A 27,844-nucleotide genomic window follows, 5' to 3' on the forward strand; every position below is an offset into this window, starting at 1 on the left:
AAATAAAATAACATACCAAAATTAAACTAAATCAATACTCAGAGAGAAATTTGTAGAAATAAAATGCCCACAGCAAAGGGCATTTATAGAGTTCTAAATATAGGCAAGTACATATATAAATATATGTATATATAATGATAGGGAAATAGATCTGTGTAAATATATTTATATGTTAAGTATTAAAGTCGCAGACGGACATTGGGCCTCTCCTTAAGTCCTCCCTCAATGCAAGGACACTTTGTTCTAATAACTCAGTATTCTGTGATGCTCAAAACATGCAAAAACATGCATAAGCAAATGGGGTGAAGAAAGCTGATGATACCCGGCTATCAAAAGATACAGCATCTGGGGTCTTAAAGGCTTAACAATAAACAAGTGGCCATCTAGCTCAGAAGCAACAATGTCCACATGGAAGAAGCTCATCAGCCTGTGTGATCATGGGGTGTCGATGGGATCAGGTATCAGGCACCAAAGACCCAGAACAAAAAATCATATCAATGTGAAAGACGGGGTGTGTGGAGTGGAGACCCAAAGCCCATCTGTAGAAAATTGGACATTCCCTCACAGAAGGGTCACAAGGAAGAAAAGAGCCCGTCAGGGTACAGTGTAGCACTGATGCAACATACAACTTTCCTCTGGTTCTTTAATGCTTCCTTCCCCCAACTATCATAACCCGATTCTACCTTACAAATCTGGCTAGACCAGAGGATGTACACTGGTACAGATAAGAGCTGGAAACACCAGAACTCCAGGGAAGATAAACCCCTCAGGACCAATAATGAGAGCAGTGATACCAGGAGGGGAAGGGGAAGGTGGGGGAAGACAGGGGAACTGATCACAATGATCTACATATAACCCCCTCACTGGGGGAAGGACAACAGAAAGGCGGGTGAAGGGAGACATCAGTCAGTGTAAAATATGACAAAATAGTAATTTATAAATTATCAAGGATTATGAGGGAAGGGGGTGGGGAGGGAGGGGGGAAATGAGGACCTGATACCAAGGGCTCAGGTAGAAAGAAAATGTTTTGAAAATGATTATGGCAACAAATGTACAAATGTGCTTGACACGATATATGTATGTATGGATTGTGAAAAGTTGTATGAGTCCCTAATAAAATGTTTAAAAAAAGGAAAGAAAATGCCTACATTTAAAAAAGGAAGAAAGCTCGTAAATCAACAACATAATTTGGCAATTCCAGGAAAAAGAAGAGCAAACTAGGCCTAAGTCTACCGGAAAAAGGGAATAACAGACACCAGAGCAGTAATGAGGAGCAATAGAACCAATAATACCAGAAAGTGTTCTTTGAAAACATCAATAAAATGAACAAGACTTTAACCAGATTGGCAAAGAAAAGATGCAAATTACTAAAATGAAGAAATATCACAATTAATCCAACAGAAATAAATCATGAGACAATTTTTGAATAATTGTATGGCAACAAAGTAGGTTAACCCAAATGAGAAGGAAAATTTTTAGAAGTATACAACCTATCCAGATAGACTCCGAAGAAACAGAAAGTCTCCAAAGGCCTATGCCTTCAACAAGAAATTCTATCAAACATTTACAAAGTAATTGACACATTAGTGCTTAAACTCTCTAAAAGATATAGAAGGATTGGATATTCCCTAATTCATTCTATGAAGTAAACATAAAATTTAAGATACTGCCAAAGATACATTACCCGCAAAAGAAAACTACTGGACAATGTCTCATATGAATATGAAAATCCTCAACAAAATTCAAATGGCAGAATGAAACAATATAAAAAGTTAGACACTATGTTAACAAACCCAGGGACAAGGGAACAACAAGTGACCCAAAACCAGTGGCAAGGAGGGTGTGAGAGGCCTGGTAGGGCTTGATCAAGGACAATGTAACCAAAAGGAATTACTGAAACCCAAATGAAGGTGGGACAAGAGGAAAGTAAAAGGAAATAGAGGAAAGAACTAGGGGCAAAGGGCATTTATAGAGGTCTAAATACAGGCATGTACATATATTTATATATGATGATGGGAAATAGATCTATGTGCATATATTTATAGGTTTAGTATTAAGGCAGCAGATGGACATTGGGCCTCTACTCAAGTACTGCCTCAATGCAAGAACACTTTGTTCTAATAAACTGGCATTCCATGATGCTCACCTTCACGACATGGTTGCTGAAGACAAAGCGGGTGCATAAGCAAATGTGGTGAAGCAAGCTGATGGTGCCTGGCTATCAAAAGAAATAGTGTCTGGGGTCTTAAAGGCTTTAAGATAAACAAGCAGTAATCTAGCTGAGAAACAACAAAACCCACATGGAAGAAACACACCAGCTTGTGGGATCACAAGGTGTTGAAGGGATGAGGTATCAGGCATGAAAGAACAAAAAAATCATATCGCTGTGAATGAGGGGTGTGCAGAGTGAGGACCCAAAACCCATCTATAGGCAACTAGACATCCCTTACAGAAGGGTTGCGGGCAATCAAAAAGTGGGTAAAGGGAGAAGTCGGACAGTGTAAGACATGAAAAAGTAATAATACTTTTTAAATTATCAAGGGTTCATGGGGGCAGGGGCAATGAGGAGCTGATCCCAAGGGCTCAAGTAGAAAGCAAATGTTTTTAGAAGATGATGGCAACAAATGTACAAATGTGCTTGACACAATGTATGTATGTATGGTTTGTGATAAGAGTTGTATGAGCCCCCAATAAAATGATTTAAATGCAGATGAACAACAGAAATGTGGGTGAAGGGAAACAGAGGACGGTGTAAGATATGAAAATAATGATAATTTATAATTTATCAAGTGTTCACAAGGGTGGGAGGATTGGGGGGTGTCGAGAGGAGCTGATAGCAAGAGCTCAAGTAGAAAGCAAATGTTTAGAAAATTATGATGGCAACAAATGTACAAATGTGCTTGATTCAACTGAAGTATGGATTGTAAGCGTTGTAAGAGCCTCCAATAAAATGATTTATTTTTTTTAAGTTATACACACTATGACCAAATAGAATTTATTCCAGAAATGTCGGGATTATTTGACATTAGAAAATGAACCAACATAATACATCACCTCAATATAATAAAGTAAAAGAACCACATTATCATCTATATATAGACAAAGTAGTTTATAAAATCCAGCACCCCCAAAAAATCTCAAGAAGATTAGAAGGGAATTCTTCAACATGGCATATGTGAAAAGTCAACAGCCAACATTTTTCTACATAGAGAAGAAGAGAGAGCTCTTCCCTGAAATCAGAAACAAGGTAAAGATGACTGCTCTCACCACTAAGACAAGAAAAACAAGTAAAAGGTATCTAGATTAGAAAAGAAGCAATATTATTTCTTTTGGGGTATGACATGATCGTATATATAAAAAATCCCAAAGTCCACAAGAAAATGTCTACACCCCATAGAGGAATTTAGTAATATGCAGGGTGCCAGGTCAGCAAACCAAATCAGTTGGATTTCTATACATCAACAGTCCAGCTCCATGATCCATTTCCCTCCTTGCCCCTTTCCCTGGCAAATTCCAAAGTCTCTTCCCTTTGATAGGAAAGTCTTTATCTTGCTCAGATTTTTTTGTTTTTCTTTTAACAGTCTTATGTAATACCCTTTGTGATTCACTATTTTCATTCAGCATAATGTTCTCCAGGTCCATCCATGCCATGACGCGTTTTATGATTTCATCATTGTTTGTTTTTAATTTAACCTTTTTGTGTGTGTGATTTAGGTGAACGACTGTAGAGCACATAACGAATTTTGCATTCAACAATGTCCAACTATTTATGTCAACTCATCCATTTCAATACACTTAATGAATCAACTTTTATCCCACTTCCTCCCAGTGCTTCTTTCCTATTTCTAGTCTGCCTTCTTTCCTAACCCTCTGTCCTTGGTACAAGCTTCCCTTTTTATGTACTTTAAATACTTTTATTGGTATGTCTTCACATATCGTACAATTTAATCTTTCAATCATATTTAGTTTTGTACAATCTTCACCACAGTCCATTTGGGAAAGATGTCTTCTCCTACTCATTGTTGCTTGTTCCCAATTTCCCCCATCTTCCCATGCCATGCCCCTAAGCAATTACCAATCCAATCCAGAATAGATCTACTGCCTGGATTTCATGTACCGAAAATCATATAAAGCACAAACAGAAAGCACACAACAAGCAGCAACAATGATTAAACAAAACACAGAAAAATTTCCATTAAAAAACCAGAAAATATTTTAAATTGTAACAAGTTTAAAATGGGTCAAAAGGAAAATCAAATTATAAGGTATTATTTTTTACCTGACTGCATCTGCCATGATCAACTTTACAATGTTCCCTGTCTGACAGTAAGGTTATTCACATCCCTCCACTCTGGTCTGAGGAAATCCGCCAGAGGCTTAATCCATGTGAGGACCCTGCAAATGGATTTGGGGCTTCCACCGTCATCCATAGTCTCCTGCAAGCCTAGTGTTCACAATTTAAGCTCTGATCCTGTTCTCGCCATTACATTTGGATTTTATTGTCTACAATACATGGATCAGACTGGCTGGTGCACTTCTTCCATGCTGACTTAATTAACAGCTCACTTAGATAGCTGCTGTGTTAGTCTGGGTCCTTTAAAGAAACAAATCCACAGAAACTCATATATAAGAGAGAGTTTTACATAAAGGTTAAGTGTAAATCAAGAAAATATCCCAACCCAGTGCTGCCCAAACCCACAAGTCCAACATTAACCCATATGTCCGACACCAGTCCACAAAGTCCTCCTCCATCTCACAAAACAAAGGCAATGATGCCGACTGCAGGAGGAAAAGCCGAGTCAGTGAACGTGTAAGCATCTCAGCACTGGGAGGGGTCTCCACACGGCTGCTCCAGCACCCAGGGCTGCATCGGAGTAGGTCCATGTGGCTTCTCCTCAGGGATCTCTTGCAGTAAGTTAGGCTTGCCAGCTAAAGAAGGGAACTGGCTAAGGCAGCTGCACCCTGACCCGACCATCACAAAGCAAGCAACCTAAGAACTAGAAAGGTGAGGTTCACCGAGCCATTTATCTCTCCACCCTTCAATTAACCCCACATGTGTTTAACAGCCAGGTTGGCACAATAAACTAACTACCTCAGCTGCTTTTTCAAAAGACAAGCCTTTAAGACGACATGTGCTATTCTTTCTGATAGCTGGGCACCATCTGGTTTCTTCACTACCCTTTGCTAAAGTACCCATATGTGATCTCTTCATGAGAGCCAGCATAGAGCAAGGCCATATCATGAGAGCAAATTGTTCTTAGGTTGGGACTAGAATTAAGTGTGAGCCCAATAATCATTCATATATCTATGCTTTGTCTATGTCTCTGATTCACTTTGGAGACATCATTCTCATTTTATGATAGAGAACAGCATAAATCCTTCCCTGGGACATAAGATAATTCTATTGATTATGTCATCAGCCGATGGTAAACACTGTTGAGAAAAGGAAATCACACAAGATAGACTGGCTTCACACTGCAATACATGAATTGTTGAGTTGGACAGATTAAACTCTTAAGTTTAAGACTGGGGGTTGATGATAGGGCAAAACTTCCAATAGCATTCACAAAGGCTTAACCATGCTTACAAGTTAATACATGTCATAAGAAGGCAAAGAAGGATTTGCAATAGTAAATATGTGGTAGACCCCTCAAAGAAGGAGATCTGAACCAACAACCGCCAATTCCATAACCTTGAAATAGCAGCCATCTGCTGCTTCTTACACTAGGACGTCTCTGTAATCTAGTCCCAGGGAATATGGCAGTTCCAGAAATCTGCTCCAGGTGAGTTTGAGGTAAATCCTGGTTCATTTAGTGGGGTTTCCACGTTGAATCCTTCTGCTGTGGCCTATGAAGAATGTTGTATGCCTTGGAAAAAGGAGTCTAATGTACCAGTTGTCTACAGCACATGGTGTGGGGTCAGCAAGGACTATATGGAAACTGGGTAAAAGTGTCCAATTAGGAACATAGTATCAGGCTTATTCTACCCCCTTTGTTCTATAAAAGTGTTGGTATGTGTTTTCTTTTCTGTGGGAGGGGGCTCTACCTGGTTTACCCAGCCAAAAAAATGTGATCCTCACCTCTGGGACCTCGTCAGCCCCACCCCCACCTAGACTGGATTTCCAGTAAGTTTCCATTATCACTCTTGTAGGAGTGTCTATTGGTGTGGGGGGCCCCTAGCACATGTTGTATGGAGGAATTGAATAATCCCTTCTTCTCTAGCTTGAAAAACTGAATTCAGCTGAGTTGAGGTCTCCTCTGTCGAAGTTCTTTTTAAGATGTACACATAAAGGGGATGATATGTGGTGTATGGGCACTAAGCAGCCTCTATACCTCTGCTTGGGAGACTAGATTAGAAGTTTAGATAACCTGAGATCAGAAGCCTGCCTGCCTCTTGGGATTTATCCTTATAGTAGTGGACTAACGCAGTGTTTACCCTTTTGTGATTGACTAACTTCACTCAGCATAACGGTTTCCAGGTACATCCATGTCGTGAATGTTTCATGGATCTGTCGATGTTGCTTATGGGTGCATAGTATTCCATTATGTGTATGTACCTGAGTTTCTTTATCCATTCTTCTACTGGTGGGAATTTGGTCTGTTTCCAGTTTCTTGTTATTGTGAACGGTGTTGTAATGAACTTAGGAAAGCATACTTCTATTCCTGTCTTTTATTTCTTTGGGGTATATGCCCAGCAGAAGTATTGCTGAGTCCTGCTGTCTTTGTATTCCCGGCTGTTTTGGGCAGTGCCATATTCCTTGCCACAATGGCTATACTTATTTACAAGCCCACCACTGGTGTACAGGAGTTTCAATCTCTCCACAGCCTCTCTAACTTTGTTGTTCTGTTTTGTTTGGTTTTATTTTTAAATTGGGCTATCTTTGTGAGTGTAAGGTGATATCTTTGTTTTAATTTGCATCTTCCTGATGCTAGCAATTGTGAGCATTTCATGTTTGTTAGCCATTTGAGTGTCTCATATAAATTGTCTATTCATGTCCTCTACCCATCATTTGTTTTTTTTTCTTATTGAGGTGCTGCAGAATTCTATAGATTTTAATAATTAGTCCATTATCTGTTATATAATTGCTGCAGTTTCCACCCTCCCACCCCCCATCTATGAATTCTCATTTTATTCTTTTGATGTGCATTACGTTTTATTTTTAATAGATCTTGGACATATTTTGTCTTCCACTGTTTGCTTTATTATATTTGGTACACCGTGTACACCCTGCAATAGGACATTCAAGTTTGTCCCAATTTTCCTACTAATGATCCGTATAGCTCTGGGGTTACATTCAGTCTCTAATCCATCTTGAGTTTGTTTTTGAGTGTGGTGGGAGGTATGGGTCCTGTTTCCTTCGTGCAAATGGAGACCCAATTTTTCCAGCACCATTTGTTCAAGAGAGTGCCTCTTTCCTATTTAATGTTTTTTCATTGGTCAAAAATCAATTTCCTATAGGTCAGCGGTTCTCAACCTGTGGGTTGTGACCCCTTTGGGGGCTTAAACGACCCTTTCACAGGGGTCTCCCGAGTCATAACAGTAGCAAAATTACAGTGATGAAGTAGTAATGGAAATAATCTTATGGTTGGGGGCTACAACAGCATGAGAACTGTATTAAAGAGTCGTGGCATTAGGAAGATTGAGAACCACTGCTGTAGGTGCATGCTTTTATAGCTGAATTTTCTATCCCATTCTATTGGTTTGTGTATCTATCATCGTACCAATAACAGACTGTTTTGACTACTGTAGAAGTTGCGTAGTGCTAGACCTTCTACTTTGTTCTTATTTTTGAGATGTACTTTGCTTATCTTGAACCTCTTCCCTCCCCATAAGGATTGGTAATTAGCTTTTCCGTTTTAAAAGAATGGAGTTGGAATTTGCATGGAAATGGAATTGCATTTTAGATTGCTTTAGGTAGTGTTGAGATTTCATAATTGTAAGCCTTCCTATCCATGAACATGGGATATTCTTCCGTTTGTGTCGGTCTCCTGGTTTCTCGTAATAATATTCTGGTTGGTTTTATTCCTAGGTATATCATCTTTTGTGTGGCTATTGTAAATGATCTTGCTTTCTTGATGTCTTTTCAGAGCTCCCTTAGTTGGTATGCTGCAATCAAACTGATTGCTGCTTATTCTCAGGTATTCTGTTACTTTCGCCCAACCCCCCAGTTGTCCAACAATCTTTTTTGTGGAGTGTTTTGACTCTCTCTGCAGAAAATTACATCATCTGCAAACAGTGAGAGCTTCACTTCCTCTTTTCTCATTGGATTCCCTATTCCCTTAATTTCTTTGGTTGGCTAATCGTTCTGGCTAAGCCTTTCAGCACCATGTTAACTAACAGTGAGGATACAGAGCATCCTTCTCTAATTCCTGTTCTCAGGGGAAATGTTTTCAGTTTTTTCTGTTGAATGTAATGCTGGTTGCTGGTTTTTCATATCTGGCCTCTATTGTTTTTGAGGAATTCCATTCTACTACTATTTTATCAAGTGCTTTTTAATCAGAAATGGATATTTGATATTGCCAAATGCTTTTACTTCATCTAGTGATATGATCGTGTGGTTCCTATTCTTTGCCTTACTTGAGTCGTGGATTACATTGATTGCTTTTTGAACGATGAAATGTCCTTGCATACCTGGAATGAATCCTGGTGAATTGGATATGTTTTTGATTCTGTTGACCAGAAGTTTGTTGAAAGCTCTGTGTCTATGTTTATGAGGGATATTGGTCTATGTTTTTCTGCCCTTGTGGGGTCTTCATTTGGTTTTGGTATCAGAGTTATGCTTGCTTCATAAAATAACTGAGTTGTTTCTTTCTATATTCTCTAATACTCTGGGTATAATTGTGGACAACTGTTCCCTGAATACTTGGTAGAGTTCCCTGGAGAAGCCATGTGATTCTGGGCTTTTCTTGGTTGGAAGTTCGTGATGATTTCTCTACTTCTTCTTTTGTTATGGTTCTGTTCCGGTTTTCTACATCTGCCTGTATTAATTGGATAAATGGTTTATTTCTATGACTTTATCCATTTCTTCTAGATTATCGAACATGTTGAAATATAGTCTTTCATAGTAATATGCTATTGTTATTTTTATTTCATTTGGATCTCTTGTGATGTCACTATTTCCATCTCTAATTCTAGATAGTTTCGCCTTATCTTTCTTTTCCTTTGTTAAGTTTACATGCAGTTATAAATTTTGTTAATCTTTCCAAATCATGGTATAGCTTTAAGTAAGGTGTGAATTGCTAGGTTGTGGAGAGGCAGTTGGCTCTGTCCAGTGATGTGGGAGAAGTCTGAAAAGTGCCAGAAAACATATGACATGAAATGGAAAAAAATGGGAGACATGGTAAGTGAGGAAAATATGGGGGAAGAAAGGCAAGAATAAAAGTATGATAGTGATAATGAGTGACTGGATAGACCAACAGATTTGTAAAATTAATGAGAAAATGTATTTTGAGGTGTAACAGAATTAGAGGGTTTCAAGAAGACACATTTCACAAGGAAAAAGGGAGAGATCAGAAAGAGATGAGGGGTGGGTTGCAGGGAAGAGAAGGAACAAAGCAGACAAAGACTCACTGGCGGCTTGGGCATGGATGCTAAGTTTCTGTATCCATGGCAGCTTGAATGTGGGTGGACCTAAGCACTGAGAAGAAAAAAGTAAAAGCCCTTTTCGGATGTGAATGAGGAAATCTACAAGCCTGCTGTTTTTGCCTTGGGGGCATGAGTATTCTCAGGAGGGTTGGCCTGCACCAGAACAGGACACTGAAAGAAGTGATAGAAAACTAGAAAGGGAAAAGAAGTATTATAATATACACGTACAAAAATGGAAGGAAATAAAGTGAAAAATAAATCCACTCTGTGGGTGGAAATTCCTGCTCCTTTGGTATTGTTATTGTGTGCTACTTAGGTTGGGGGGGGGGGCTATGTGGGACTGAGGCCACCAGAGAACAAAGCCAGAAACGAGGAGGAAGGGGAAGGGGGGAAGCATAGCTGACAATATCCACAGCAAGCTTCCCAATCAATGCATTATCCACAGAGTCCCCAGAGGTCAACAGGTCATAGATCTGACTGTCTATATTGCCTCTGTGGCCAAGAAGCATCATCTGTGCCTGGGTGGGGTGGGAGTCACAGAAGCGGCTCGTGCCCCTGGTCAATGGTAAAGGGGAGTCTGGCAGCAGGCGTTTCTGCTCTCCCACTTTAAGAACGTTAGGTACACTTCGCTTTTAAGGAGTGGAACCTCTCCAGGAGTTCCTGAGAACTTCCTGTGCTTCTTATTAGGCAGCCATATCCCCTCTGTCTCCCTCCTCATGGTTTTTGAACAATACAGACTATTCCACCATGACTATGTAGCCGTCTCCTTCAGCATTCTTCTACTAGTGAGGCATGTAGGTTGTTTCCAACTGCCTGCTTGCACATGTTGTCAGGAAAAGGCCAGTCACTAGAAGGACATGATGTTTGGAAGTGGGTCTGGAAAATTGAGCGAAACTCTTTTTTGTTTGTTTTGGCAACTGTTGGAAAGGAGTCTGACCTGCAGACACGGAGAGCAGGTCAAGTGATGCCACCACTCAGCTGGTGTCTGGAAGCCAAGTCAAAATAGTGTTGAAAGCAAAACAAAGTAGGAGGATTCATATTTCCTGGTTTTAAAATTCGGCATACAATCAAGAAGAATGGCAGCATATTCATCATTAAAAGGGGCATTTCAAGATCTACCTTGAAGTACAATGCTTTCTGTGATAGGATTCTATCTGTACACATTCAAGGAAATCCAACCTGAAAAACTATTATTCAGGCCCAATGTCTCCCCACACTCTTACATAAATATATTTACATAGGAACACTGAAGTCTTTAGACCTCTTTAAATACCCTTTATCACCTAGTTCTTTCCTCTATTTCCTTTTACTTTCCTCTTGTTCCACTGTCATGCTTAGCCTTCATTTGGGTTTCAGTAATTTCTCTCGGTTACCTTGCCCTTGCTGAATCCCTACCAGGCCTCTCACACCCTCCTTGCTTACTGATTTTGGATCACGTATTGCTCCCCTGTCCCTGGATTGGTCAGCACCACCTCCTTACCCACTCCTCGCCATCTCCCGTGTCCCCCCGGAACCATTGGTCCCATTGTTTTCTCCTCCAGACTATTCATCCAGTCTATCTTATCTAGCTAGATCTGTAGCTGAGAAGCATCAAAGCCCACGTGGAAGAAGCACACCAGCCTGTCTGACCACAAGGTGTAGAAGGGACCAGTTATCAGACATCAAAGAACTAAAAATCATATCAGTGGGTGCCCATCTTCCTGATACGATCACTGAAGACAAACGTGTGCATAAGCAAATGTGGTGAAGAAAGCTAATGGTGCCCGGCTATCAAAACATATAGCATCTGGGCTCAAAGATAAACAAGTGGCCATCTAGTTCAGAAGCAACAAAGCCCACATGGAAGAAACACAGCAGCCTGTGAGATCATGAGGTGTCGAAGGAATCAGGTATCAGATCAAGGAACAAAAAAATTATATCATTGTAAATGTGGATAAGTGCAGAGTGGAGACTCAAAGCCCACTGGTAGGCAACAGGACACCCCCTTACTGAAGGGTTGTGGGGAGATGATGAGCCAGTCGAGGTGCAGGGTAGCAATGATGAAACATAACTTTCCTCTAGTTCTTAAATGCTTCCCCTCCCCAGCCCCAACTATCATGATCCCAATTCTACCTTACAAATCTGGCTAGACCAGAGGATGTACATGGGTACAGATAGCAACTGGAAGGACAGGGAATCCAGGACACATGACTCCTTCAGGATCAGTGGTGAGAGTAGCAATGCCTGGAGGGTGGAGAGAATGTAGGGTAGAAAGAGGGAACTGATTACAAGAATCTACGCATAGCCTCCTCCCTGAGGGATGGACAGCAGAGAAGAAGGCAGGGAGAGATGTCGGACAGTGTAACATATGACAAAATAATAATAATTTATGAATGATGAAGGGTTCATAAGGTAGGGGAAGAGGGAAAATGAGCAGCAGATATTGAGGGCTCAAGTAAAAGGCAAATATTTTGAGAATGATGATGGCAACAAATGTACATATGTTCTAGACACAATGTATGTATGTATGGATTGTGATAAGAATTATACGAGGCTCCAATAAAATGATTAAAAAATAAAATACAAGGGGTTTCAAAAATAATAAATGCCTCAATTAATGCCCTTATTCACATATATAAAAAACTATTATTCAAATGTAGCTAGTGATGATGCTGAAGAATTGCCAATGTCTCCACAGTCTGAAATTGATCAAAATGATCAATTAGGATGCATTGATAATTACTGCTGACTGGAATGCAAAAGTTGGAAGCAAAAAGGATGGAACAATAGTTGGAAAATATGGCCTTGGTGATAGAATGAAGCCAGAGATCATGTGATAGAATTTTGCAAGACCAACAACTTCTTCATCACAAATATTTTTCAACAACATAAAAGACAACTATGCATGAGGGCTTCCCCAGATGAAATACATAGAAAATAAGTGGACTACATCTGTGGGAAGAGACAATGGAGAAGTTCAATATCAGCAACCAAAACCCAGCCAGGGACTGACTATGTAACAGACCATCTATTGCTCATATATAAATTCAGTTTGAAGTTGAAGAAAATTAAAGCAACTCTCAGAGAGTCAAAATATGACCTTGAGTCTATCCCACCTGAATCTGGGAAACATCTCAAGAACAGATTTAATGCATTGAACACTAATGACAGAAGACCTGATGAGGTGTGAGATGAAGTATCAAGAATATCATACATGAAAAAAGCAAAGGGCCATTAAAAAGACAGGTGTGGTAGCTCCATAATTTCATGTCAACTTGATAAATAAGCATGCGGAGGAGTCCAGGCCGTCAATCAGGTCACAGCTAGATGATGTCTCCTTGTGGGTGTGGCCTTCTCATGAGGACTCTCGGAAGGTTCTCTCTTTCTCCCTGGAGGTGGGCCACACTCTCTCTTCTTCACTTCCCTGCTGTTGGGACACTTGGAGAGCTATAGAAGCCACATGGAGACCCGCACCAGTGCTGAGACGCTTCCACTGCCACTGGACCCACAAGACGTTGTGATCTTCCTGTATTTTGTATCATTGCATGTGCTGCCTGAATCTGAAAAGGAATTCATGGGCCAATATCGAACTTTTGAGCTAGTATTGGATTATGAACTTGATCTGGACAGGGCTGGGATGTTTTACTGATGCAGAATTACCTCTTGATATGAAGTTCTCTCTTACACATATATGAGTGTCAATGAATTTGTTTCTCTAGTCAACCCAGACTAATACAACAGGAAAGTAAAAAAAGATCAATGTGGATGTCAGAGTAGACTATAAAACTTGCTCTTAATCATACAGTAGATAAGGTAGATAGAAGAAATGATGACATCAAAGAGCTAAACAGAAATTTTCAAAGGGCAGCTCAAGAAGACAAAGACAAACATAACAATGCAATTTTCAAGGTTAGAAAACTATAAAGAAAGAATACACTTAGCGTGGCTTAAACTAAAAGGACTTTGAAAGTTTCAATTATCGAGTTGCAATATTGACAGATTCAATGGGCAAAATATTGAATGATGCAGGAAGCATCAAAGGAAGGTGGACGTAATACAGAGCCACTGTACCAAAAAGAACCAGTTGATATTCAACCATTTCAAGAGGTAGCACTCATGAATTAATGGAACTGAAGAAACTCACGCTGTACGGAAAGCATTAACCAAAAACAGTGCTCCAGGAATTGATGGGAATACTAATGAAAATGTTCCAACAAGCTGATGAAGCACGAAAAGAACTCACTGGTCTATTCCAGGAAATTTGGAAGATAGCTACTTGGTTAACTGATGGGAAGAGATCCATATTTGTACCCATTCCAAATATGGTAACCCAAAAGATGCTCAAATTATAGAACAATATCATTAATATCGCATGCAAGTAAAATTTTGCTAAAGTCCATCTAACATAGTGGTTCTCGACCTTCCTAATGCCATGACCCTTTAATACAATTCCTCATGTTGTGGTGACCCCCCAAACCAAAAATTATTTTCATTGCTACTTCATAACTGTATTTTGCTACTGTGATGAATCGGAGACCCTGTGAAAGGGTCGTTCGACCTCCAAAGGAGTCGCGGCCCACTGTTGTTAGAACCTCTGATTTAACAACAGTGACAGCAGAACATTGACAGAGAGCTACCAGAGGTTCGGGCCAGATGCAGAAAAAGATGTGGAATAAGAGATATCAATGCTGATGTCAAGTGGATTTTTGCTGAAAGGAGAGAATACTAGAAAGATATTTGCTTGTATAATGTAGACTATGCCAGGACATTTGACTGGGGGGACCATAACAAACTACACATAGCCTTGAGAAGAATGGGGTCCCAGACCCCTACATTGTGCTCCTGTGGAACCTATAGATGGATCAAGAGGAAGCTGTGAACAGAACAAGTACATACTTAAGGTTTAAAATCAGGAAAGGTGTATGTCCAGCAGGGTTACATTCTCTCACATACTTATTCAATCTGTATGCTGAGTAAATCATCAGAGAAGCTGGATATTTGGTAAAGAATGTGGAATCATTGGAGGAAGACTTCTTCACAACTTTCAATATGCAGATGACACAACTCTGCTTGTAGAAATTGAGGATGAAGCACTTGATGATGGCCTTTCAGTCTTCAGTATGGATTAGAACTCAATTTAAAAACAAAACAAAACACAAAATCTTCCAGGCTGAACCAGTGGGTTACATAATGGTAAAGGGAGAAAATATTGGATTTATCGAGGGTTTTGTCTTGCTTGGATCTACAATCAATGCTCATGGAAGCAGTAACCAAGAGGTCAATGGGTGCACTGCATTGGGTAAATCTGCACACGAACTCTTGAAAGTGCTGTTACTTGTGCCTGTGGCGCTGGACATTAAATAAGGCAGGCTGAAGAAGAATGGACACATGAATTATGGTGCTGGTGAGCAATATTGACAGTACTATGGACTGTCAAAAGAACAAGCAGATCTATCTTAGAAGTGCAGCAAGAATGCTCCTTGGAGGCAAGGATGGCAAGACATTGGCTCATGTAGCTCAGACACAGTGTCAGGAGAGACCAGCACAGGAAAAGGACATCGGCTTGGTAGAGTAGTGGGGCAGCAAGAAAGAGCAAGAGCTCTACTAAGATGGATTGACACAGAGGCTGCATCAATAGGCTCAAGCATGACAACAATGGGGAGGAGGGCACAGGACCATGCAGGGTTTTGTTATGTTGTACATGGGGTCAACATGATCAGCACCAAGTCGATGACACCTAACGACAAAGACATACCACTACGTAGGTATATGGACAATATCATTACATCACACAAATAAATTTTTGCTGTGGAGAACTGAAAAATGATCGCAGCAATTCATCAACAGAAAATTGTCAGAAATTTGGCTGGACTCAGGAGAGGACATGAAATGATATCAACAATCGAAGTTGCTATCACATGGACCTTGACTAAAAACAGAAAATTCCAGAAAGATGTTTTCCTGCGTTTTGTTGACGGCGCAAAGGCATACAACTGTGTGTGGTGGTTGTTGCTCGGCGCCACAGTTATGCAGATGACGTAACTACTTGACATACGACTTGCTGAAAGCAGACAACGTGAAGCACTTAGTGGTGCAGAGAAATGACGACAGTCTTCAGGATGGATTACACCTCAAGACAGAGAACTTAAAAATCTTAATAACTTAACCAAGTAGACTATCAGGGCAAATAGAGACAGAAAGCGTCGATGTGGTCAGGGATGTAATTCCATGGAAGCAGCAGTCAGGCAATTAAAAGCTACAATTAAAATCTACTAGCAGCAAAGATGTCACCTTGAGACTGAAGGTGCCCCTCCCCCAGACCTCAGATGCATGTGAAAACCTCACAATGAATAAGGAAGATCAGGAAGATAAAAAGCAACACACACACACACACACACACACACACCCGCCACCATACATTTGAATGCTGCTGTTCAGGAGCCATGGTAATGCTGTCTGTTAAGCATTGGATTGTAAGCGAGAAGATCAACTCTCCAAACCCACAACGTGGTCTGTCAGGGAAAGACAAAGCAGTGGGTTTCTGTAACAATGTACAGACAGCCTCAGAAATTCTCTGGAGCAGGCCTCCTCCAGGAGGTCAGTGGGGCTGAGCCTTGCTAGGTTTGGGAGAACATTAAATATACTGAGGACTGTCAGAAAAACAGATGTGTCATTGAAGTACAGACAGGAAAAAAAAAAAAGAAGTACAGACAGGATTCTTGTTAGAAATGAGGGCAGTAAAGTTTGGACACGTAATCAGGGTCGGTGGTCCCTGGAGGAGGACATCATGTTTAGCAAAGGGTTAGCACAAGAGGAAGACCCTCAAGGGGATAAGTTGGCACAGTGGCTGTAACAACGGGCTGCAATGATTTTGAGGATGGTGCAAGACCATGTGGCATTTCATTCTGTTATACATAGAGTCGCTATGCATCTGAAATGACTTCTCAGTTTCTAATAGCATACAGCTACAGTAATTAAAACAGCTTGGTCCTGGTATAATAATAGACACACAGACCAAAGGCATAGACCAACTGAGCTTCCAGAAATAAGCCCACGCATTTATGGTCAACTGAATTTTTGACAAGAGTGTTAAGGACTATTCCATGTGGAAAGTCGAATCTCTTCAATAAATGCTACTGGAAAAATTTGAATTTCTACATGTGGAAAAATTAAACAGAACTCATGTCTCAAATCACACGCAAAACCAAATTCAAAATGTTTTATAGAGTTAAGTGTGCATATTAAAACAAAAAAAAAATCTTAGGAAAACAAGCAAAGGCAATGCTGTCAGGCTTAGCTTTCAAAAATAGATTATCTAACATAATAGATAAACAGCACATAATAGCACAAACAGGAAAAAAAATAAACTAACAGTAGTTCACAAAAAAAAATTAAAAAACAAAAAAACATCCTATACAGCAAAAGGCTTTATCAAAAGAGTGGAAAAAATAAGCTACCAACTAGGATGTAACTTCAGAAACCATATATGACCCATGAATCTGACATGCAACAATATATAAAACTTGGAGAATTTAACAACAAAAAGTCCAAAAATATGGACAAAGGACTTAAGTAGACATTTCACCAAAGAGGATATTCAAATTGCGCCCCCCCCCACACACACAGGTAAAGATGCATAGCATCATTAGCATTAGAAAGATAAGAGTCAAAAGCACAATGAGATACCAGCCTCATTCCCACTAGGATGGCTAAGATTGGGGTTGAAGGGGTTACTAAAGAACAAACATGGGTGATGATGTGGAAAAATTAGAACCCTGGCGGTTGCTGGTGGGAATGTAAGACAGCATGGCTCTTGGGAGAAAGTGTAGCGGTTCCTCAAACCATCAAAGTAGACCCAGCCATTCCACTCTGCTCTGTACCCAAAGACTAGACAGCAGAGACGTGCGCCCCAATCTTCCTGACAGCACTACTCACAAACGGCAGAAGCCAGCTCAATGCACATCAATAGACGGATAAGCAAAATGTGGTAGAGAGCTACAAGAAGCAGGGAAAATGAAACCTTGGTCCATCTTGCTACAATATGAATGACCCTCTGAAGATATTATACTGAGTAAAATAAACCAATTGTAAAAGACAAATATTGTATTAATTCACATATACAAAAAGATAAGAACAGGAAAATGTATACAGACCAAAGTTTTTAGTTGTTATCAAGGATGGTAAGGAGAGAAGGAAAGCTTAACACTGATGGAAAAATTGAATTAAGCATAGGGTGATGTAGCTGATTATTCTAATTGCTATTCATAAGTTGTACACATGTATAAAGTAGGACTTTGATCCAGTTCAGCTCTGCTCAGTCATGGCTGAGGAAATGACGCTGGAATGGATATGAATATGTAAAATATGTGGGAGCCAGAATGCTAACTGAAACAGGAAAAATTACAGGGAGAGCCCTACTGACAACTTAATCATCCCCTTAGAAAACAAGAGCTGTGTTTTCATTGCATTGTACACAAATCTCTTGAGTAACTAAACGGACAACAGTGCCTAGCTCAGAGATGGTTGCCAAGCGCCTTGCTTCGAATGTGTGTTGCTCTCCACAGACCTAACAATAGTCCAGCATCACACATCAGGTTCCTAAAAAGGGTCACTGTATCCCTCCCAAGTCTCCCATGCCAGGACTTCTAAATGCAGTTTTCCCCATTCCATTCAGTGTTCCAAATATACAAATTTTAAAACCTCATGTCTGCCCTTCGTGGGCCATGACTGAAACAGCTTGAACAAGTTCAAAGCCCTGGTAAAAAGTTGAATTGGCAAAAGTTAGGCCAATTATTTTATTTACAACAATATTAATTTATTTACAACCCCACCCCAAAAGTAGCTACTGAGGCTACTTCTTTACAACAAATACCTCATGGAATTTGGTTTGGCGCTTTAGTTCCTGGTTTCATGGGACATGCCCACTGAGTTGGTCTAATAACCTGTTTAGTATTTCTGTTCCACCTCCTGGCTCATTGTGTGGTTAGTGCCTGGGGTCTGAGAGCTTGTGAGCAACCATCCCAGGTGCCATGGCTCTCCACTCACCTGGAGCAACAGGAAGAAGAGTCGGGAATAGGAGAATATGGATGGGCGCCTAACTCTCTCTATGAACACTGCTTTTTTTTTTTCTCCAGGAGACCAGAAGATCAAAGATTCCACAACAGAATCCTAATCAACAGAGGGGAAATTGAGAACAGAAATGCTCATGCTCCTCGACTCCAGACTTTCTACAGTCATAGCGGGTGGGTGAGCCCCCAAAACTATTGTCCCGAGAATATATTTAATTATTACACCAAAACTATTTCCTGAAGTCATCTTAAAACTGAATAATGGTTTAACACAACTAGTTTGATTTTTTTAAAAGGGTCTACCATGAGCTTATGCATTCTTAACTATCTCTATGTGATCCAGTTGACAATCGCAACTCAAAAGATTAAGATAGGAAACTGAAGGGATGGTGAGTTTATGTTAAAGGGGTAAAAACAACTCAGTAACCGTTACATAACTTGAATGTAATCAACGCCACTAAACTATATAGGCAGAAAGTGTTGAATTGGTGTGGGTTTTGTTATGTATATTCTCAACCAAAAATAAATAAAATACAGAAATGAAAAGAAAACTACCTTCTCCCAAAATAATTCAATTTGGTTTTTTCCAAGTGAGAATGCACTGATAAAGTCTTTCACAAGCCTTCACTGTATGAGAACAAATATAACTCTTCCTTTAAAGTCCTTTCAACACTAATTTATCAAAGAAAAATAGAAATCATAGGGATATTAGCCAAACATTAGACTCAGAATGAGATGTTTTCTCTCCTTGTCAGGGAACCTTGGGGATAACCTTCATATGAGGCGCTGATCAGTCACTCGGGGATCCAGCCCCAAGTCAGGAGAAGGCAGCAGAGTCCCACCTAGGTAAAAAGGCTTTGGAGGTCAGCTTTGCGGGGATTCTAGAGCTGCCAGCTAAAGCCCTCTGGGTGTCGGAGAAAACAGGGCAGAAGGTGAGCCAGAAGAGGTACCCTATGATAAGAGGTACATTTGCCAGCTTCCTCAGTCTCCTGCCTATAAAAACTGACTTTCAAATGAGTCGCTGGGGTCGGGGTAAATAATGGACATCTCTACAGTGTTGACTAGCTCCAGCCTCTCCAGACGCACGGCCAGAATGCTGGGGAGCCCTACTTCTTGTGCCCTTCCCCAAATCTCACCTTAAGACGCAAGGCTATTTATTCCTGACTGTTATAGGCACTCGCCACCTGGTGTAGGGACATGTCTCCTCCTGCTCCACACAATCGTCCCCATTCACCCACAAACACTCTACTGCCTGGACCACCCAGCCTCAACCAGCCCCCAGAATTCCTTCAACAGCCCTTCATAGGCACAGTCGCACATCCAGCATCGTACTGGGTACCAGCTGCAGTGAATGGCCACACAGGTGGACATCTGCGACCTCTTCTGGCTTCCTTATTGCCATGTCCCATCCTTCTTTACCTATGTCCTGAAGGCGACCATTCCCGTGGCACTCTATTTCTATACTGAGTTCGATGGTCACAGAGAACTCACAGAAAAATTTCACAATTAAGAGGATTCATTAGAGAAATAAATAGGTTATCAAAGTCAGGATCAGCAAACAGTATGGATACAGGCATTGATCCACAGCAACACTGCTTCGCAGCTTGCAGCCAAGTCTCTTTCCTTAGCAGTCCTAAGTCTCTGAGCCCCAGGGTACCTTGTCATATGCATCCATGGGCCAGGAAGCTGGCCCACCTGTTCCTCTGTCCCACAGTCATCCCTAGTCTTGGGTCAGATGGGGATAAGGTACCCCTTAGTCTCAGCACTATTGCTCTGAGTCTCAATGTGCATACCACAATCTCTGGTGGCTATGGTCTTGGCAGCCTCCGTCACTTCCGACAGGGATCTTGGATGTGCACTTCCAAGTGGTCCTGTGATTTCTCTTTGTGTCCCAGGTGACTCTTATACAAAGAAGAATGATTTGGGTGGAGGTATTGCTCTCTTTTAATAGGCCACACCCGCAGAGAAAACAAAGGATGGTGTCTTTGGTCACATGCTCTAGTAGAGTTTAAAGACAACTCCAAGGAAACAATGCCTAGTAGCATAGTGGATACACATCGGCGTGCAATTGATTGGCAAGGTGAGCAGTTCGAAAACACCAAACGCTCCTCAAGAGAAAGAGGAGGCTTTCTACTCCCCTAAAGGTTTACAGTCCCCAAAACTCACAGGAGAAGTTCCACCCTACCCTGTACTGTCACAAAGAGTGGGCATTGACTCGAAGACAGTGAGCATGGAGCCAACGAAACAAAAGGTATGGTTTGGTTCACACTCTCTATCAAGAGCTGAATTTAGCCTATCTTAATCTTCCAGAGGGATCGTAGCCACAAGCATTTAGTCTAAAGCACAGAATGCTCGTAGCCCCACACATTTAGTCTAAAATTTGAAAACATCACCTATGGGATTATGGCCAGGAAGGCCCTATTCATTGACTTTAACTCACTAGTCACCCCCGACATAAGAAGCCATCCCAGGTAGGGCCTGCCTGCCTGGGCCCCCTCTCCTTATGGATTCATGCCTGTCTCCACTCTGCTATCTCCTTGCTATGTGATCTTTGGAGGTTGCTCCAACTTTCACTAACCTCGACACTCACATGGGCATAGAAATGCCATTGTGGCTCGTGAGCAGGACTCAGTGAGGAAGAGGACAGGAGTCGCTGAACCCACCCAGACAGTCAGCGGGTGCTTGGGGAAGGACTCTTTCAAGCTGACCTAGCGCCGCTCTTATTAAAAGCCCTCTCAGACTGACCCAGGCAGGAAAAAAAATGCTGGTTTAAATTCTGCTGTCGACCTGCACTCATTTGTTGGGGGAGGAGCAAGGTCTGGCTCCAGGCTGGTTTAGGATCCCTAGAAACAGCTTTGCAGGTGGACTGGAAGCCACCTCAGCCTTCCCACTCCCACCTAGAGCCAGGGAACTAATGGCCCTTTCTTGTACATGGGCCAGACTCTATGCCACACGCAGCTCGACATCCCCAAACAGAATCGCTTGCCTTTCCTTAAAGGGAATGGGAATTAGCAACCGAGTCAGTCACATGCTCCTGCAGTGCTTCACCAAAATCAGCAGGGCTCGGGCTACTGAGGCACTCCAATCTAGCCTGCTGCAGTGCCCCAGCTCGGTTCTCCGGCCATTGGAAGCACCACCAAAGCCTAAACGCGGGTCACTCTGACAAGAGTGGATAATGGGGAAGACCCATATTGCCCATGAATACAAATTTTAAATACAAAATAAATATCTATGCAAGCATGTATGCATTAAATAAGACAACATAAATAAAACATGAATATCCGTGTGCATATTAAAAGACTAGACAATAGATCAAAAGGCTATCTGAGAATGATCAGAAGGTTATGCCAGTGAGTAGTTTGTTAATGGTATATAAGTTTGAATCCAATCAAAAGCAACCAACAACAACGTGCAAGTGGCTAGATTTTTCCAATTTAAAAAAAATAAAGCTTTACTACAATGGTTAATAAGAATAAAAAAGTAATTTTTTAAGTTACCAAAAGGACGATGGAGAAAAAAAAGAGTCATCCTTTCCTCCTCTGGTCCTCTCTGCCCTCTGGTCTCTCATGCAGCGGTGATGCCCAGTTCACCCCACACTGTCCCCAGCACACAGCCCCTGCCCCTGCCTACTCTGTACCACCTGGGCTACCATTCCACAGGTCCTGACCTGTAAGGAGGGAGAGCTTTACCCATCCTAATCCCACCAGCAAAGGTAAGATCTAGTGAGCAACATTATCAAAAGCCTGTGTTCCCATGACAGGGCCACAGGGGCTCTGTGCAGGGTAGCCTTTGGAGCTCTTGGTCTGGGAAGAAGAGTTAACAACAGGTTGATGCCCACTGAATTAGCCCAGCTTGTAAGCACACACCTTTTTAGGTGAACACGCAGAGCCCCACTGTAGTGCCGGAAGACACAGATACTGAATCCCATGTCTCAACCAAAAAGGCAAACCACAGTAGTGCGCTCAGAGCCCTGGAAGCTGATATGTATGATTTGCCAAGCCCCCTCTCAGGCCTGAGAGGTCCAGCTAACTTTACCGGCCCCGGGTAGGTTTACAACTCCACAAGCTGGCCCTCTCACAAGAAGGCCATCTGTGTCCAACAAGGGAGGGCTCACACAACACCCACGGTAACGTGTGCTGCCCTGGCTCCAGAAGCTGGCCCCACAGCTCGGGTTACCGTTTATATAATCTCCTGGTGCTGCAGCTGACACAGCCAACGTGAGGGCAAGGTTATGAAAAATGCATGGCCAGAGCTTTTGCATCACACACTTGCGCACATGCACGCGCGCGCACACACACACCACCCACTGTATAGTGCTGAGTCCATTCTAAGACCACTCACACATACATTTAGTTAACAGGACCTTAAGGCATCAAGAAGCCTGCCCAGTCTCCCAGGCCCCACCACGAAAAACTCCCCGATGAAGCCCCTGCAGGCTAGAGCATGAACACCTAGCAGAACACGAGAGGATGCCAATTTGAACACAGCTCAGAACTCCCAAAGGACGTGGAAACGGTCTGGTCCCCAGGCTCATGCTGCACGGGCACAATCCCTCAGGCCACCTTGGACACCCAAGACCAGGAGCGAGGGTACAAAGGGCGGCAGCCGGGTAGGCATACTGAGAACCCAGCACACGCTCACCTGGGCACCTGGCCTGCCACCACTCTCGAAGCCGCTCGCAAATCCCACCAGCGGCAGCCCCAGAATGGCCCCAGCGGCCATCCATCCACTCACACTGCCCTAAAGCTCCCAATGGCCCGTGAGAGGGCGCAGCGACACGGGTGCAGCCCTCACCTGCAGTTCGCACCAGGCGACCTCCACCCAGGTCTCCGTGTCCAGCCCCTTGTAGACGGTCTTGAACGAGCCTCGCCCTAGCTCGATGTCGAACTTCAGAAAGCGGCCGTCCAGTGAGGTAGCCACGGCCTTGAGGTCGTCTTCGTCGTCGTCCTCTTCCTCGGGCTCCTCTCGGCGGGCGCGCCCAGCATCTGGCTTCGCCTCGCCCGCGCCCTCCTCCCTCTTCTCCACCTCGGGCTCCTTCGGAGGATGCGGACTGCCCTCGGGGGCGGCTGGCAAAGCAGCCGCGGGGGCCAGGCTGGGACGCGGCGCGTCCGAAGGCTCCGGCGCGGGGGTGACGGGGTCGTCGGGGGCGAGGGGTGGCGCGGCGGGGGCCGGTCGCCCGGCGCCCCGGGCGCGCTCGGCGATGAGGCGGCGGGTCTTGCACATCAGCAGCACCCGGCGCTGCAGCGGCTGCGGGGGCTGCGCGCCGGGCGCCTCGGCCGCCTCCAGGCCGGGCGGTTCCTCCTGGTCCGACTCCACCACGCTGCGCCGCAGAAAGCGCTGGTGCACCAGCCGGGCTTCGCGCGCCCTCGGGGCCGTCGCTGGCTCGGCCATAGCCGCGGCCGCCCCGGCGCTACGCCCGACCTCCGTCAGAGCTCCGGGGGCGTCTCGGCCGCCGCCATCGCCATCCATCTCTGGGGACAAGGACAAACAGGCCCCGCATAAGCGCCAGACGGCCGCACCTGCCCGCAGCCCTGGGAGGAGAGAATCCGCGACCCGCCGGCCCGCAAGGGGAGGCCCCAAGCCGGGCCTGCGGGGCCCCGGGGGGAACCCTGGGAGGGGGACAGCTAGCCCGGGAGGCCCAGCGGGGGAGGGAGCCCGGCCCTGGGGAGGGGCCCTCACCTCCGGCTGGTCCCTCTCGGCCCCGCCGCCGTCCCTCCACAAAGGACGCGGGGGCCCCGTGGTGCGGGCAGGGTGTGGGGAGGGGGCTGCGGCGGCGCGGCGCGCACACAAAGGCGGCCGGGGCGCGGGGCCGGGGCGAGCCTTGCACTCACAGGGCGAGAGAGCGCAGTCCATGCCGCGACCTGGCTGGCGATGCGCCGTGAGGTGACAGTGGGTCACCGGGGTCGTGGTCTCGTCCAGGGGGTCGCCGCGCGCTCCGGCTCCTCTTCAGGCTCCTCCCTTGGCGGACAACCGCAGGCGCAGCGCACCCGCGTGTTCAGACTTGGCTGCAGTCAGCTGCGCGTCCTGTACCGGCTCCGACCCCTGCTAGTCCGAAGGTGTGGCTTCTGCTTGCCCCGCCCCAGAGGCACTGCGAAGCTGGAGAGGGGTGGCTGAAAGGTGGGGGGGGGGCACGTGAAGGGGGACTACCACGCCCACCTAGCTGCCAGCGGGCTCTGCCACCTGCGAGCCTGGCTCCGTTTGGGTTACCGCAGCTGTCTGGATTCAATCTTGCGGAAGGCGAAGAAGAAAATGGGCATCCGCACAAGTGGCGTGGGTCCACCAGGCCATGCGGACTTAACCAATGCCAAGGCTTCAGCTCTGTTAGCCGCCATAGGGACAGCAGCCGCGAGCACGTGGACACCAGGCTTGTCAATTCACGATGTTCCTACCCTCTTGGATCCTCCAGCTGCCAAACCGCATTTTTGTTTTCCAGGCCCTGGGAAGAGAGGTCACTTGCCCAAGGTCACAGAGTTAGGAGAGGGTGGACCACAATGGGCTATCATAGCAAAATGTACCCCACGCAAGCACGCACTGCAGAAGCTCGCCCCCTGACAAGGTGAACAGACCCCTGTTCTCTACGTGTAGTGTCTGCCAGTGGACCCTGCCAGTGGATCTGCTTGAGGGCCTCATGAGTTATCAGAAGAGGTTCTCGACCTGCCCTAGCAGGCCGTGCCTCAGAGCCTTGCTAGCTGAGAGTCAAGGCCTGATAACAAAGAATGGGCAGCTAGAATATGAACGCCCAGCTCTAGAAGAAGACCTAAGCATCTGGAGACCCTAGCCTCCGGCTAAGCCTCGTGAGGGTTTGAAATATCCTGTCTTCCATTTACTTCACAAACAGGAATTTCCTATAACCTGGAAGCCAAGTATTTGATCATCACCCCCTTGAGAAAACTGAGTTTTCAAAGGCAGAAGTAAGTTGACCTATGTCCCCAAACTTCAAGGCTGAAGGCAACATTGAAATTCCTGTACAGAGACTTCAAAAAGCCCCTGGCCCTCAGTGTTTCACAATGCAACACCTGAAACCACCTCTGCCAGGGAGCCTTCCCTGATCCCCCCTACACACACACACACACACACACACACACACACACACACACACACACACACACACCACCCCACACGCTTCTGAAATCCCACAGACAATCCTTCTGTGAACTCTTTTCAGCTAGGTGGCTAGGTATTATGTACTACCGTCTATTACTACTAATTTCTAAGGCCTACTCTATGCAAGGTACTAAATGAACACCTCATACCTATTAACAGCAACACACACACACACCTTGAAGTAAAGCCGTGGATTCAAATTCCAGATGAGGAAATTAAGACGTCAGAGGTTTAAGTCACTTGCTAGGATCAGGCGATGACCAGCATGTTATGACCGTGGAGCCCCACTCCTACATTGGCACGTGTAACGATGCCAGAAGCTCCCACAGATAGAGGGATGCCCAGGGCTTCAGAAAGTTGCTCACGTGACCATCATGATTTAAAAGGCAAATGCCAAGCCAACTGTTAGCTGGTATAGTGAGCTTCATGAGTGTGTTAGGCTGGGTTGTCCTGGAGAAATAAAATCAGTGACATTCATACATGAATAGTAGAAAGTAATTTTACATCAAGAAGTAACTGAACATCAAGAAAGCAGCCCAGTTCAACTCAAGTCCCTTGACCTCATGCTAGCCAGAATCCCCCTTCAGACTCATGTAGCTGCAGGCTTATGATGCAGAAAGGTGATGTGAGATACAGGAAGATCATAAGCTAGTGGGTGCAGAGTCCTGTGGATCCAAGGTCAGTGGAAACATGGCATGGCACCAACAGCTCTCAGGGCAGTCCACATAACAACCACCACCCTCCCCTAGGCAGGCACAGAGTACCAGAAAACAAGAAAGTGAAGGGCCAGAGAGAGGGGGCGAGGAGCCTCCAGTGTTTCATAAAAAGACCACATCTCCAAGAAGGCATCATCAGCTTGTGATTTTTTTAAATAGGCTGGACTTTACCCCTACACTTTCATATAAATTCAACTTAACATAAAAGCTAACTGCCACACATACTAACTGTCACACATACTACCAGCATGAAGCAGCAAACTAACAGAGAGGTCTGCGGGGTCAGCCCCGATCCCAGCTACGTGGTTCCCCTCCTCAGAAGAATTCACTACACAGGACAGCACTGTAGATACAGCCTGGGGGGGATGGGGGGCCTGCTCAGACCACACAGGAGCAAACTAAGAGAGAGAGAGAGAAAGAGAGATTCCTGCTCAGAGTGGCCAAGACACTGAGAGGATCTTAGGGCCCGCCTCACCACGAGACACGATGTCCCCTCAATGACCCACAGCACTTCAGGGAACATCACTGGAGACATAGTGTGGGAATTGTACCCGGTCTGACACTCCTTCCCCCCCCCCCACAACACACACACACACACACACACACACACATCAGGGTGCAACATGAAGGGAGCACAACAGAGCAGCAAGGGGAACAAATCAATGAAGTCCCCAAGGAATCCCAAAAATAGAGTTCAGCGGGCAGGGCTTGGCACCTCATCAAACTTGATCAGAAAACATTCTTAAGGGTCAACAGACAGACCTGGAACAATTTATAGGTTTGGTTTTGTTTTCCTCCAAATGTCTATCTATATAATATAGGCAGGATAAACAATCAAGAGGAGAAAACAATAGGGCCAACAGTTCCAGGGGGACTTTGGAGGGGGGAAGGGGAAAAAGGAAGGGGAGAGTCAACAAACCTAAGGACAAGGGAACAACAAATGATCTAAAATTGATGGCGAGTGGGGTGTAGAACTCCTGGTGGGATTTGATCAAGTGCAATTTAGCTGAGAGGAATTCCCAAGAGCCAAATGAAGGTCAGACACGACAGTGAATGTGGTAGTTACATAATCTGTTGTCAATTTGGGACTATGAAAAGTGAAGGATTGGAGCTTAGCCTGTCAATCAGGTCACAGCTTATTGATCTTATTTGGAGACACTACAGAGATAAGTAGCTCACTAGAGGCAGGGCACCAAAATTCCCTTCTTTGTTTTCCTGTGGACAAGACACATGGAGCTATGCTAGAGCCTTGGAGCTGGAGGAGCCATGTGGAGACCCACACCAGCGCTGAGATGCTTCCACTGCCACTGGATCCATGACTTTCCACCCACTGGCCTGTGCTGGTCCTGCATTCGACATCATTGTATGTGCTGTGTGAGTCTGAAGAAGAAT

General features: G+C 44.2%; 1 protein-coding gene across 1 annotated transcript in view; it reads right to left on the reverse strand.

The window, feature by feature from the left end:
• The window catches only part of WNK2 (WNK lysine deficient protein kinase 2), a 187,288-nt gene extending 163,187 nt beyond the window's left edge, over positions 1 to 24,101 (reverse strand). The window contains 1 exon segment of the mRNA XM_075550857.1: positions 23,427 to 24,101. Coding sequence (XP_075406972.1) covers positions 23,427 to 24,101 — 675 coding nt within the window.
• Between the last annotated feature and the right edge of the window lie 3,743 nt (positions 24,102 to 27,844).

This window comes from Tenrec ecaudatus, chromosome 5 (assembly GCF_050624435.1).
Source record: "Tenrec ecaudatus isolate mTenEca1 chromosome 5, mTenEca1.hap1, whole genome shotgun sequence".
Lineage (NCBI taxonomy): Eukaryota > Metazoa > Chordata > Mammalia > Afrosoricida > Tenrecidae > Tenrec > Tenrec ecaudatus.